Genomic DNA, 14227 nt, shown 5'->3' with positions numbered 1-14227 from the left:
TTGCATTCCGGTGCAATTCCCGAAAGACTACACATGTAGTAAGTGTTAAGCGTCATTTAAACCCTAGTTTAAATGTAATGAAGTGTGCGTTATAGATTCAGTGATCTTTAAGTTTGAATTGACGGAGTTGAGTTAACGGAGTTAACCTGAAATTGACGATTGTCACATAATGGTTCTACTTGTAGCATGTATATAAAATAAAGGGTCAACTAACAAGTAGTTGGTGAGATTCACACAGTGTTGATATACATACATAAAAACCATACAATTTTATGAGCATATGTAACAACGCAAGCAAGGTCATTTCCAGTTGGTAACAACCAGCATACTTGGATAAATGTACAACGCAAGTAGGGTCCTTTTCAGTTGGGGACAACCAATGTACTTGGATAATCGCACAACGCACGCCATGTCCTATTTATAAGCTGGCGGTTATATGGTTTGATTATCCCATTAAAAGTTGTTGTTACGTGTTTTTATTGATAATTAATGATTTTTCCGCGATGACTATGGCCGTTACGATTTTTAATTGGTTAAATATGCATGATTTATGGGATTTTGGGCTCGCAGGAGAGCCGCTACCGGAAAAACACGGCTGCCGGCCGGAATAACGTGATACATGGGGTAGGCTTTGGGTGGGTTATTTTAATTTATTAAAATAATTTAAATACAATTACACATTGGCCCCTTCAAGTTTCATATTCTTTTTAAAATAGAAAATAAAAAAATATTTACATTATACACCTTGAACTTTGATTTTTCTAAATCTTGGATCAAACCTAGTTATTTTGCAAGAACAAGCATGAATATATATTTATCTAAATCTTATGATTCATTGATGATCATAAACTATTACCCGCTTTCTTTTAAATAAGATGATTTATACATAATTATTTTTATTTAATTTTTCTTTAAAATAGGACTAATATACTTGATATCTTTAATAATTAATTATTGTTTTTTTTCCGACATAAACTAGCATGTACAATTTCTTTAAAATAGATCATGAAAAGCCATTAAACTAATTAATTCATTATGTTACTAAAATAAACAAAATATTTAATCATAAATTGTTTTTAATCTTGTTATTTAAGCTTATATTAATAAGTTATAATTATGTATTTATAAATCATTATTCAACTAATAAATATCAAATGATTTATATAAACTTTAATTCATTTTAGTTAAACTCATTTTAAATCAAAAATCCCTAAGTCCCAATTTGTCATAGTTTCCTTTCCATTTAGACTCGTTAAAATCTAGCTCACATATTTAATTGTTTTGGATAATCCACTGTGATTCTCCGCCCCGCTTGTTCGACTCGTTCAAACTATCGTCCTTATATTCGAGGTGAGTTTCTCACACACCCTTTTTTATAAACGTTTTTACATTTGGGGGGGGGGGGGGGTAGTATGTATATCCTATTCAAGCATTTACTTAGTTATTCTTTATTCAAACTACAATTCGTATTATGGACGTGTGTGTTTACTTGCTTACTTGAGTTGATTTCAATTTCAAGTGATGACTTCAATAATATGTGTATGGCCCCGTTCTCGGTAACCCTACTTTGGTGTTGGATTTACTCATAAACACAGTTCTAAAATCAGAGTTAATAAAAACTTTTGCGGAATAATTAAAACTTCATGCATTACATTACAAAACATCAAATCATGTCTTAACATACAAGTTGTCTTTTCATAAACATTAACATAAAATAGTCATGACACTTCTTCATAGATACCAGTCTCTTTAGCTCGTGCCATGTGTCCCTCCTCAAGCCAGCTGCCTCAACCTATTTGCCTGAGTGCATACTAAAAGTCAGCTATACTGAGTGAGTTCTAGTTAATCAATTAACATATATTACATTCATATCCTTACTCATACGTGTCCGAAGATACGTATTCATATCTTACCTGTTATTACCTCTTTCATACATACTTTATATACATGCATACGTACTCACATACTTTCTTTCGTAACCCTGTGGTATACCATAAGCTATTCTATCCTATACATCACAGATATTATAAGGGTCTGGTCCGTAACATCTCAGATATTGTAAGGGTCAGGTCCCTAACATCTCAGATATTGTAAGAGTCTGATCCATATCATCTCAGATATTATGAGGGTCTGGTCCCTATCATCTCAGATATTATGAGTGTCTGGTCCCTTCTGTCTCGAATAACCATACATTTATCATACGTGCATACTTTACATATTTTCTAGTTATAAATATATACATACTCGTTCATACAAATATTATGTAGTAATACATTCAATACACAACCATACACATATCATACACTTGCCAATCAAGTAAGTGTATTATCTATCACATAGGAGTATGCACACAGCCCCGAAACATAACAGATAAAGGGGGGCTAGAACTCACCTGGAGTTGGTTTCTCTCACCGTTAATGGCAATGCCCTTCCTTAGTTGTACATGGCTAACTGTACAATACATTATGCATGTCAATTATCCAATACTACTACTTCCTACATCTAAGTTAATGAAACCCTCAACTAACAAGGGTCCGGGGGCAGCACCCCTGGTAGCGGGGTCCAGGGCGGCAGCCCCTAGCAGGGTTTAAGGGGCAGAGCCCCTGGCTGGGGTTGAATCGCATGAAATGAATCGCATGGAATTTCGCATGGCCATTTCGCTTCGCATGATATTTCGCTTCGCATGGGATTTCGCTTCGCATGGCATGTGATGCGAAATCTCTGCCTTTCTCCGTTTTTACCATTTTAAAGCCATTTTCCTCCATGACTCTTCCTTAGGGCCCGATTTTACCCTTTCTATGGGTTTTGGGTTGTACCAACTTTGTATACCCGTGTTTTGGTTCGGATCTGAGCTAACCCGAGGATTTGTTGTTAATTCTTGTTGCTTGATGGCGTTCCACAAGAGGTTCTTCCTTCTTTTAGCTTGGGATTGGATTCGGGTGCTAGAGAGAACGTGTGTGTGTGTGCTTGAGGGTGTGCGTGTTGTGAAAGGGAGGAAATAGTGAAAGGGTGGAGGGGTTGGGTTATATATAGGGGCTATGGGCCCCACAACCCTCTCACACTTTCACATCCAATTATTATCCAACATTTACACACAATCAAATTAACGACACATACGTAATAATAAATTTCCTTTTATTTATTACTCTCAAAAATACGGATGTTACCGTATGATCATACACCCCCCTTTGCACTCAGGACTCGTCGTGTTATGAGTGGAAAAGGGACCCCTGATCTGAGTACGTTAGTTGTTACCAACTAGAAAGGACCCTAGTTGCGTTAATCTGAGTACTTTGGTCGTTACCAACCGGAAAGGACCTTACTTGCGTTTTACACTTGTTCATAGAATTGTATGATTTTCTTTACGTATATATCAAACTTGTGTGATTCTCACTAACTACTTGTTACTTAACTTTATTTTATATACATGCTACAGGTACGATTATTAGAAGACGAGACTTAGAGAAGACACTAGAACTTAGGTTATATAAATAAATGGAAAAGTTGTTTGATTTTCTTTATAATAATTGTATTCCTTTGTTTGCAAACTTGTGTACTTGTTTTATTTAAGGAAAATTGGTTTTAAATAATCCCAACTATCACTTATTGGCAAATGACAGGCTCAACTTTGCACTTGGCTGGTGGCGGTCCTAACTAAAGGGGCATTTGTTTTTAACGTTCCGCGACTAACGGATTACCAACCCCGTTAATCTTTTGCTGAGTTGGCCATATGTGCTGTTAAAAACATCTTACGTGGATCGCTTACGTGGACCTGGACTCTTTATTATCTTTTTAAGTATAAGTATTATACATTCAACACATTGAACTCCACTCCAATCGTCAGATGAAGAACAAGCCCTAACTAAAATCTGTCTCTCTCTCTCAAGCACTCTCTCTCTATCTCTCTCTGCTGTAATGGGAGATATTATCAACATCAACTTCTGAACTGATGGGAAATTTGAAGTTAATCCTCCGAGATTAAGGTATGTTGGGAGGAAAATAACGTCAATAGGAATAGATGTTGATAAGCTTTCATATTTTGAGATACTAGGTTATGCAATGGACTATGGTTCGTATGAAAATCAAAAGAAGGAAGACATCTTCTTGTATTGCTTGATACCTGGTGATGGTCGGGTGAAATTGATTAATAGTGATGGAGTATTGCATGAGATGGTATCTTTGGTTGGTGCTGATGAAGCTCTTGTTATATACGTTCAAACCAAGAAGCTAAGAAAACCTAAACCCCATTCCATTAATCCTAAACCACATCCCACTAACACTAAAGCCGAACCCAGTACCCAGCCCAATAACCTTGAAGCCGAACCCAGTACCCAGCCCAAAAACCTTGAAGCCCAACCCATTGTTCAGCCAACTAGCCCTCTATCTCATCCAAAAGTGCATACTAACCCTCAATCCCAACCAATCACTTGTATAACACAGCCTGCATCTAGTTTGACCCCTCTGAGGTACAACAAGCTTACAGCAAGAAAAAATGTACCACTAGTATCCCCAACTACCAAAGTTAAAGTCCCACAAATTGATAATAGTTCAGATAAGTCAGATGAAGATTGCGATGATTCTTATGATGAATCATATAAAGGATATTTGGATTATGATGATGATGGATCTGATAGAGATGATGAGTGGAGAGATTCGATTGCTGCAATAAAACAAGTAAATGAAGAAACTATTGCATCACAGAAGAAGGTGCTTGAGGAGTGTTTGAAAGAATCTGGTAAATTGGTTGAGGATTGTTTGAAAGGATCTGGTGATGAAGGGACCTCATATTTAGAAACGTATAGTAGCTATGAGGATTTTGATGCTGATGTTAACTCACCTGGAGAGAGTGAAGATGACAACTTAAGAGGGAACAAGTACAAAGAACATGTTCCAGTTATAGATAAGCAAACTGACTGGGTTAATTTCAAGTGGGTTGTTGGAATAAGGTTCCCCACTAGGGATGCTTTCAAGTGGGTTGTTGGAATAAGGTTCCCCACAAATGGTAGAAATCTTTCCATTAGTACCAGTAACAAGAACAGAGGTGGGAGAGTAGGTATCAACTGTGTCAAAGGGTGTCCATTCTATCTGTTTTGTTCATATCATAAGGGAAAAAGTTGTTACATTGTTAAGCAAGTAAAAAAGAAAGCACAATTGCCAAAGAAACATGACAAGGAATAGGCAATTAACTTCAACCTTTATAGCAAATGTATTTTTACCAATGTTTAAAGCGAAGCCAAATTGGTCTGCTAAAGATATTCAAACTGCTGTTAGAGAAAAGTTTAAAGTCATCATAAACAAATGGATGGCTTATAATGCTAAAAGTAGTGCATATAAGAAGCTTCATGGTTCAATGAAGGATCATTACAGCAAGCTTAGGTCATATATAGCAGCTTTAAGGAATGCAAACCCAACATCCACATTTGAACTCTTAACTGTCCCATTAGGGTTTGTTAGTGTGAATCCAGATTCATCTTCTTCAGTAGAGACTTTTTTCAGGTTCATATTCATCATAATAACTAATCATTATTAGATAATTTTTTATGTTCATCTTCATCATAAACATTTGGAAACTTTTTCAGGTTCTTTGTGTGTTTTGATGGTGTGAAGAAGGGATTCCTAGCAGGTTGTAGAAAGGTTTTATGCTTAGATGGGTGTTTCCTTAAAACCTTTCTAGGAGGTATTCTATTAGCTGCCATAGGAAGAGATGCAAATAATCAAATGTATCATGTAGCTTGGGCAGTTGTTGAAGGTGAAAATAATGACAGTTGGGAGTGGTTTATGGATTAATTAAGTAAATGTTTAGAGGTAACTAATGATGGAAGATGTTGGACACTTATCTCAGACCAACAGAAGGTATGTCTATATTATCTTAACTGTCCCAATTACATATATATTCTAACAATTTTAATGTGACAGATACTGATTAATGCTGTAAATTTGGTGTGCAAAAATGCCGAGCACAGAAATTGTGCAAGGCATATTTTTGCAAATTGGAAAAAAGAGTATAAGGGTGAAGAGTATAAGGAGGTTTTTTAGAGGACTTGCAGGGCTTATAATGAAGCTGATTGCAATAATGCTATCAAGGATATGAAAGAATTGTCAACTAATGCAGTAGATGCTTTCATCAAGCAGAACCCTAGATGTTTTTCAAGTTGTTTTCTTGACACTCACACAAAATGTGATGTAATAGTTAACAACATTGCAGAGACCTTCAATGGAACCATAGTTCAAGCTAGATCCAAACACATCATTGACATGCTAGAGGATATAAGGGTTTCTGTAATGAGTAGGCTGACTACAAGGCACACACAAATGTTAAATAAAGATGTGGTTGTGTGTCCTAGGGCACAAATTAAGCTTGATAAACAGAAAACTTGGGCACACAAATGCAAAGTATACCCATCATCCCCTATTGTGTTCCAATTAAGTGATTATGATGATGTTTCAGTGGATTTGGGTAATAAAACATGTAGTTGCAGAAGATGGGAGTTATCTGGTATACCATGTAAGCATGTTTGTGCAGTGGCAGGTTTTATTGGGAATAATCCAGAACAGTTTGTCCATGATATTTACCTTAAGGAACAATACTTAAGGTCTTATGAATTCACAGTTCCACCTTTGCCTAGTGAAAAGTATTGGCCATATGTTGATTATCCTCTTGACCCACCTCCTGTCAAAGATATGCCTGGAAGACCAAAGAAAAACAGAAAGAAAGATCTACATGAAGATCCCAAGAGGCCAGGAAAATTGAAAAAGCATGGAGTTCAGATGAGTTGTAGTTATTGCAAGTCAACACTACATAACATAAGAAGGTGTCCTGAAAAGGGTAAGGGTAAGGCTATTGCTAAAGATGGTGGTGCTAAAAGGTCAAAGGGAAGGCCAAAGGGAAGGTCAGCCAAAGCTCTGAAAAGTCAACCAAAGTTTCTGAAAAGTCTACACAAGGAACACAACAATTGTCAGGTTCTAAGAGACCAAGGGTATTGCCAAAGGGTAGGTTCTATCAAGCAAAGAAAAATTCAACCCAAGCTTCCCAAATGTCAACTCAAGCAGCCCATTCAAGTCAACCACAACAGTCAACTCATCCAACACAGCCAAGTCAACCACAACAGTCAACTCCATCTAGAAGGACAAGAGGAAGCATAAGGGGAAGGCTGCTTAAAGTTAAGATATGATGTTGTCTTTGGACTATTAGATGAATGAATGTTATGCTTTTCAAACTTAGCTTTTTGAACAAGTATGTAAGTTGTTAAACTTAGCTTTTGAACATGTATGTATGATGGTAAGCTTAGCATGTGATCAAGTATGCATTATTATGTTTAAATTACTCATGGTTATGGTCAAAATGGTGATTTATGCAGAAGGGCAAAATGGTAATATTTTTATCAGATTTGTTTGGAGTCTAAATTAGTCAATGCAGTCCAATTGGTCAATGCAATCTACTTGGGCATGTTGCAGACCCAAAACAGTCATTTAGGAATCATGTGATCAAGTATGCAGCATGTGTATTGACTGTTCACTGGTCATAATATTACGCAGCATGTAACATTATGTTTTACTCGGCCATGGTTAAGGTGAAAATTATGTTTGGTTATTTGTTGAATTTATTGTGTATGTATGTAGAAGTTGTAGAAGTCATGTATGTATGTCAGCAATCAATGTGTTGGTGCAGTAGTCATTTATTTATGGTCATAATGGCGATTTATGCAGAAGGGTAAAATGGTCATTTTCAAAATGGTCATAATGGTGATTTTTGCAGAAGTCTACTTGGTTTAGTAAGATGGTTTTTAACATGGCCAAACTGATGGTTTCTAACATCTACTTGGGCATGTTGCAGACCCAAAATAATCATTTATGCATATAACACTCTACTAAATATGGTCATTTTCATGTAGTCTACTTGATCATGTTGAAAATGGTTCAAAATGGTCAATTTTGCAAATCAATATCCACCTTCACAACAAACATTTTAGTCCATATTGACAATAAATAAGAAATACACATGCCTTTGTTTTTCATGCATTAAGTTTTTAATTGACCAGACAATATATAAAGGTCTTGCACATGTAACCAAAGTTAGTAGTATGTTAATGAAAGTAATGTTTTGATGATATATTGTTTGCTGTTTCATATGACAAAAACATAAAGATACTGATATGAGCTAAATTAGACATACTTTTTATATAAATATTTTCAACACTTTTATGTAATTTGAGCTAGGTTTCTATTAAATATTACTCAAGCGGCTCATATTTATATTTGGATGGTTTCATGAAAAAATGAGCTAATATGGAGCATATTTACTAAACTTGAGACCAACTTGCAAATCAACTCAAACAATCATAATCGGTTTATTTTATTTACTCATATTGGATCGTTGCATTAAATATGATCACTTAATTTACATCCTTATATTTTATTGAATGAGTTTAATAGAAGTAAAAATATTAGTTACATTAGAAAATGGCTAACCATAAAAACGTATCATTGAATTGCAATAAAAGATTAAATTATTATCATTGAATTATATTTGATTTTGGCCATTAGGAATGCACGTGGACTACATAAAAAATAAGTCTATTTAATTAGAATGGAGTATTAGTGAATAAATTTTATTGGGCTTGGGCCGATGAATGTGTTTGGAATTTAAAAGGAAAACCAAATGTCAACGAGGGTCGGTGTGTCGGCTTCATTAAACGTAGACTTCAAGCAACAAAGAAATATATAAACAGCCTACAAGTCTAGAAGAACCGTACGGACAGAACATAGGGATTTAAAAGGGGACGGACAACCCTACATAGGGGCAGCGGTAAACAAGGAGGAAAAAGAGAGAGCTAGCACTTTGGTTTGAGCGGAGAGCGTTAGGGTTCAATACCAACTCATCCAAGCATCCTTATTATTGGTTTGAATTTATTATTTTCGCCATGAATTTAATGTTTGAACCTATTTATTTTATTTTGTTCTTGAGTATGGTTGTTGGCTAAACACCTAAACTGCCTAGGTTATGATGAACTTTTGTTGACTTTGGATTTTGGTTTGGATTTTGTTTTTGTTATGGTTTATGATTAAGTAAAAGGTTTATTTTTATTCATTCGATGCATATGTGTGCTTAGGATTGTTTGGTGAATTTTATTGTTTCACAGTTTCCTTAATAGGATTCTGTTAGGTCATCTACTGTGTGTTTTTGACTAGTTTATGGTTGATATGCATTAAAATGATAAGAACAATATTAATAAATCAAATAGACTTAAGTGTGCTGCTAATCTAAATAACTGTAAGGTGATAGGTTATTTGATAGGTCTTGGTTGATTAAGATTGCTAGATTTAGTTCTTCGTAAGGAAACCGTCTAGGTTTGATTTTTCAGCTTTGTCTATTAATGTCGAATGGATTTATTAAACTGCCTTTGATTTCCGCGCTGTAAGGTAGGATTTCTTATAGAGGCACTTGTCATAAAATAATTAGCGAGCGTAAGCGAGTCTAATTAAGCTGGTGTTTTTAAGAACTTAATAGAGATCCATAGGTGTCTTCTTGAGAAGGATCAGGGGTCCTGTTTGGGTTTTCTTAAGTGAATAATTTAATATCTCAGTTCCATAACTTAGCATTTTCCAACTATTTGATAATTGATACATTAGGGATTCTTTCCTAGGTGGTTGCATGTCATCATTTGAATTAAGTCTAGGTTTAAGTCATCTTTAAGTCTTAGTGATTAATTTAATATTAATTTAATATTAGGTTTTAGTAAAACACCCCCAATACTAATAATTAAAAAGTCGTGTCTATAGTTAAGTCTAAATTTAGCTCGGTAACGCAATTTAAAGGGTCCTGTGGGTTCGATATCTGGACTTACATAGCTGTACTAGAGTCGACCGGTTCACTTGCCGGTTAGTAGTTTAGTTAAGTTTAAGAGTCTAGAATTTATTACTTCGTGTCTAGATTAGCGTGTTTTTATATAACTACTTTTAGCACCTCAAGTTTTTGGCGCCGTTGCCTGGGACTCTTGGCGATTGCGTTATTAGCTTTGAATAGACTTACTTGCTATAAACGAGCTATTTGTGTTTTATTTTGTTTTTGAGTCGTAGGAGTTAGGATAATATAGTTTAGTTTAATTGTTATTTTTATTTAAGAGTATTTTAGTAGGAGTCTACTTCGTTTTATTTTATTTTGAGTCGTAAGAGTCTAATTGTCCGTGTCTTTCATTTCTTTTGAATCTCGTAAATATGTGTGAGACTTGTGGTGGACCCCATTTTACGCTTATATGTCCTCAATATGTGGGGTGTTTATCCCATTATTATACTAACCCTCCTGTGCAGCCGCAACAAAATTTTCTACATGAACCTCCGCCGTATTATTATGATAATCGATATCAGCAGCCTCAGTATAATCAGGGTCAATTCGATGATCAATATTCTAGCAGCAACCCTGTTGAGATTAGTGTGTTTGAGAAGGTGAATAAATTAGAAAATATATTGACTCAATATCTGGCGTCAGATTCCCAACAGAAGTTAGCCGAGCATGCTATCATCCTGAAAAATCGGCAGAGCATTATTACAGATCTCCAACGTACATTAGAGAGTATTACTATGAGATTAAATGAAGAAAAGGAGAAAGAAAAGAGATTGGAGTTATTGGATTATGTTGATGAGTCAGATAAAGGGATCACTCAAGTAACGGAGACGAAAGTGGACGATGAAGTCCCACCTCCGGTTCCACAGGTCACTATTGCTAATTACTGGAGTGACTCTGATGATGAAGTAGACGAATAAGAATGGGCTGCTTATCAGAGGTCGTTAGTGAAGAAAGAAGTGATTGAGGAGCAAGTGGATTTGGGAGACTCACTTGAGTTGATGTTTGGTGTTGAAGAAGAGCTAGAGGAGAAAGTGGATTTGAGAGATTCACTTGAGTTGTCGTTAGTAACGAAAGAAGAGATAGAGGATGAAGTAAATTTGGGAGATTCACTTGATTTGATGTTTGGTGTGGAGGAAAAAGGTTGAGAATAAGTTGTGTGAGGTGGATGAGTTTTTGAATTTGGAGTTAGAAGGGTTGCCTGAGTACGATGAAATAGGAGAGTTTGATTCGGAGGGTGACTTAGCATTTTTTGAAGCCCTACTAGAAGATATAGATGGTGGTAGTGGAAGAACATCACAGCTGGCCCCTCATAAATCAAAACCAAGGGAGAAAGCGAAGAGAAAAACACCTGCAAACCGGAATAAGTTGCAAGTCAGAAGATGATCTACAGGAAAGAGGAAGCCATTGAAGTTCTAGAACGACCAATCATCTCGTCACATGTCATGCATCCGGTTCATGCCTGGTAAGTTTAAATTTTGGTGGTCTGACCCGTTAAAGATTTTAAATCATTTTTCAATTCCATCGAGAAATTTCAGTGTTTAACAAGTACCGGGTGGAACTGAACGGGTTGGATAGGGTCCAGATCAAAGAGAAACCTCCTGATTAAGTTCAAGTGTGGGGAGGTTCCACAAAGTTTGTATAATTTTTGAGTCACTAACGTAGTCTTTTGTAGTTTTTCTTTGTTTTTGTGTTTTTAAGTTTTGTAGGATTTAAGCTAGAAGAGAATCCCCATGAAGTTTAATGCAAAATTCAAGTGTGGGGATGGAGCAGCAGGAGCCGTATACTTTTTATTTATCTATTTGCTGCTATTATTCATATTAGATGTTGTTTAGGGTTGGTTGGTCTGGTGACTTTGAAAGATTAATATCTATCAAGTTGATAAGATATATTTAGATATTGTTTGATGTGTTTGCCGCTTCCGTTCGTGTGTGAGAGGATGGAAGATATTTGTTTGATGCGCACGTTTGGAGTTGGTGGATAGCTCTGGGAGGAGACACTGGCATCATATCGTTATGCGCATATTACCAGCTAAGTCTTTTCCATTATTTATCTTGCTTGTTTATTTTTATTTTTGTTTGTCATTTTAGGTTTTTGTTTTTTGACTTTATTTTATTTTTCGTCCTTATCCTTGCATTGAGGACAATGCTAAATTTAAGTGTGGGGATAGGACATTTGAGTCATAGTTAAAAAAAAAGTTTTGAAAAATGTCCCTCGATTTTGTTTCTTTTTGCACTTAAATGGGAGATGAGGAAACTTATTGGGAAACGGTTTTTCAAATTACTAATAATATGAGATAATATTCAAGAAGGTGTACTTAGCTTGGGATGTGTCGGTAGGCCCAACTAGGCTTGAAAGGTTTCCCATTGCATATTCTTAATAAACCTAATTAATCTTAGATTTTGTGGGTTCTCATCCTAGGGGGGACAGTGAAGCTGAAATTCAATAAGGCATAGAGAGTATTACCATAAGCTGACTATCCTAAGGTGGTGAGAATCAAATGCACTTTAAAATTAGAACGCCACTCCGTTTGATGAAAATAAATAAAGTGTGGTGGCGCCCCGCAAATGTCTAATATTTTACGAGCTTTAGTCTATTAGTTATATATTTATAGGTTAAAGATGCCTAAGTGCACAAAAAAAAATAATAAAAAAAATGTTAAAAAAAATAAATTAATTAAATAAAAGTATTCCAAAAGTTGGTCTAAAGAGCAAAAGTGAGAAAAGTTATGTAAAGAAAAATGCCAAAGAAGCATTCTCAAAAATAGAAAAAGAGGCCAAAGTGCACATACTAGACGAGACTGAGAGTTTACGTGTTACCAAGGGGATGGCGACTCTACGGATACACTATTGGGGCTCGAAAGTTTCTAGTCAATAAATATTTTCTTAGGGCATATATAGGACAAAGTCCAATAATATTTAGGGCATGCTCGTACGACCTCACTTGACCTATCATTCATTAATTCCATCTAAGTGCATTTTCTTCTTACCATTAAGGGGTTCTTATCTTACGGTGATATGTTGAACCAGTTTGCTTCAACTCGATTATTTTTAATTGTCTTTGCTATGCTTGAGATGGGGTAGGTTGATCTTAACTCTAAAGGTGTGAAACCCATAGGTTTTTGATATCATATGAACTTAAATGCTTAATATTCGTGGGAGCTTGATAGGTTGATGGATGGGTTTAAATGGACAACAATATCGGCAATCGCGGTTTTTACGTTTAACTGAGCTTTAAAATAACATATATGTTTTTAAGACCATGTTTTCGGATTATGATTCCATTGCAAATAGCTTTTTTAGGGACGAAAAAGGTTAAGCGTGGGGATATTTGATATGAGCTAAATTAGGCATACTTTTTATATAAATATTTTTTATACTTTTATATAATTTGAGCTAGGTTTCTATTAAATATTACTCAAGCGGCTCATATTTATATTTGGATGGTTTCATGAAAAAATGAGCTAATATGGAGCATATTTACTAAACTTGAGACCAACTTGCAAATCAACTCAAACAATCATAATCGGTTTATTTTATTTACTCATATTGGATCGTTGCATTAAATATGATCACTTAATGTACATCCTTATATTTTATTGAATGAGTTTAATAGAAGTAAAAATATTAGTTACATTAGAAAATGGCTAACCATAAAAACGTATCATTGAATTGCAATAAAAGATTAAATTATTATCATTGAATTATATTTGATTTTGGCCATTAGGAATGCACGTGGACTACATAAAAAATAAGTCTATTTAATTAGAATGGAGTATTAGTGAATAAATTTTATTGGGCTTGGGCCGATGAATGTGTTTGGAATTTAAAAGGAAAACCAAATGTCAACGAGGGTCGGTGTGTCGGCTTCATTAAACGTAGACTTCAAGCAACAAAGAAATATATAAACAGCCTACAAGTCTAGAAGAACCGTACGGACAGAACATACGGATTTAAAAGAGGACGGACAACCCTACACAGGGGCAGCGATAAATAAGTAGGAAAAAGAGAGAGCTAGCACTTTGGTTTGAGCGGAGAGCGTTAGGGTTCAATACCAACTCATCCAAGCATCCTTATTATTGGTTTGAATTTATTATTTTCGTCATGAATTTAATGTTTGAACCTATTTATTTTATTTTGTTCTTGAGTATGGTTGTTGGCTAAACACCTAAACTGCCTAGGTTATGATGAACTTTTGTTGACGTTGGATTTTGGTTTGGATTTTGTTTTGTTATGGTTTATAATTAAATAAAAGGTTTATTGTTATTCATTCGATGCATATGTGTGCTTAGGATTGTTTGGTGAATTTTATTGTTTCACAGTTTCCTTATTAGGATTCTGTTAGGTCATCTACTGTGTGTTTTTTACTAGTTTATGGTTGATATAT

The 14227-nt window shown here is 35.3% G+C and overlaps 1 protein-coding gene across 1 annotated transcript; it reads left to right on the top strand.

Moving 5' to 3' along the window:
* Positions 1 to 5218: 5218 nt before the first annotated feature.
* Positions 5219 to 7143, top strand: LOC143606719 (uncharacterized). The gene is made up of 5 exons (XM_077082393.1): positions 5219 to 5496; positions 5580 to 5749; positions 5804 to 5853; positions 5917 to 6027; positions 6085 to 7143. Exons 1-5 carry the CDS (start codon positions 5219 to 5221, stop codon positions 7141 to 7143), a joined length of 1668 nt encoding a protein of 555 aa, XP_076938508.1.
* Positions 7144 to 14227: the final 7084 nt, after the last annotated feature.

This window comes from Bidens hawaiensis, unplaced genomic scaffold (genome assembly GCF_021521415.1).
Source record: "Bidens hawaiensis isolate Kalapana, Puna unplaced genomic scaffold, B.hawaiensis_p1.1 tig00076741_1, whole genome shotgun sequence".
NCBI lineage: Eukaryota > Viridiplantae > Streptophyta > Magnoliopsida > Asterales > Asteraceae > Bidens > Bidens hawaiensis.
Note: the sequence above shows the minus strand (reverse complement) of the source record. Positions and strands in the feature narration are given on the sequence as shown.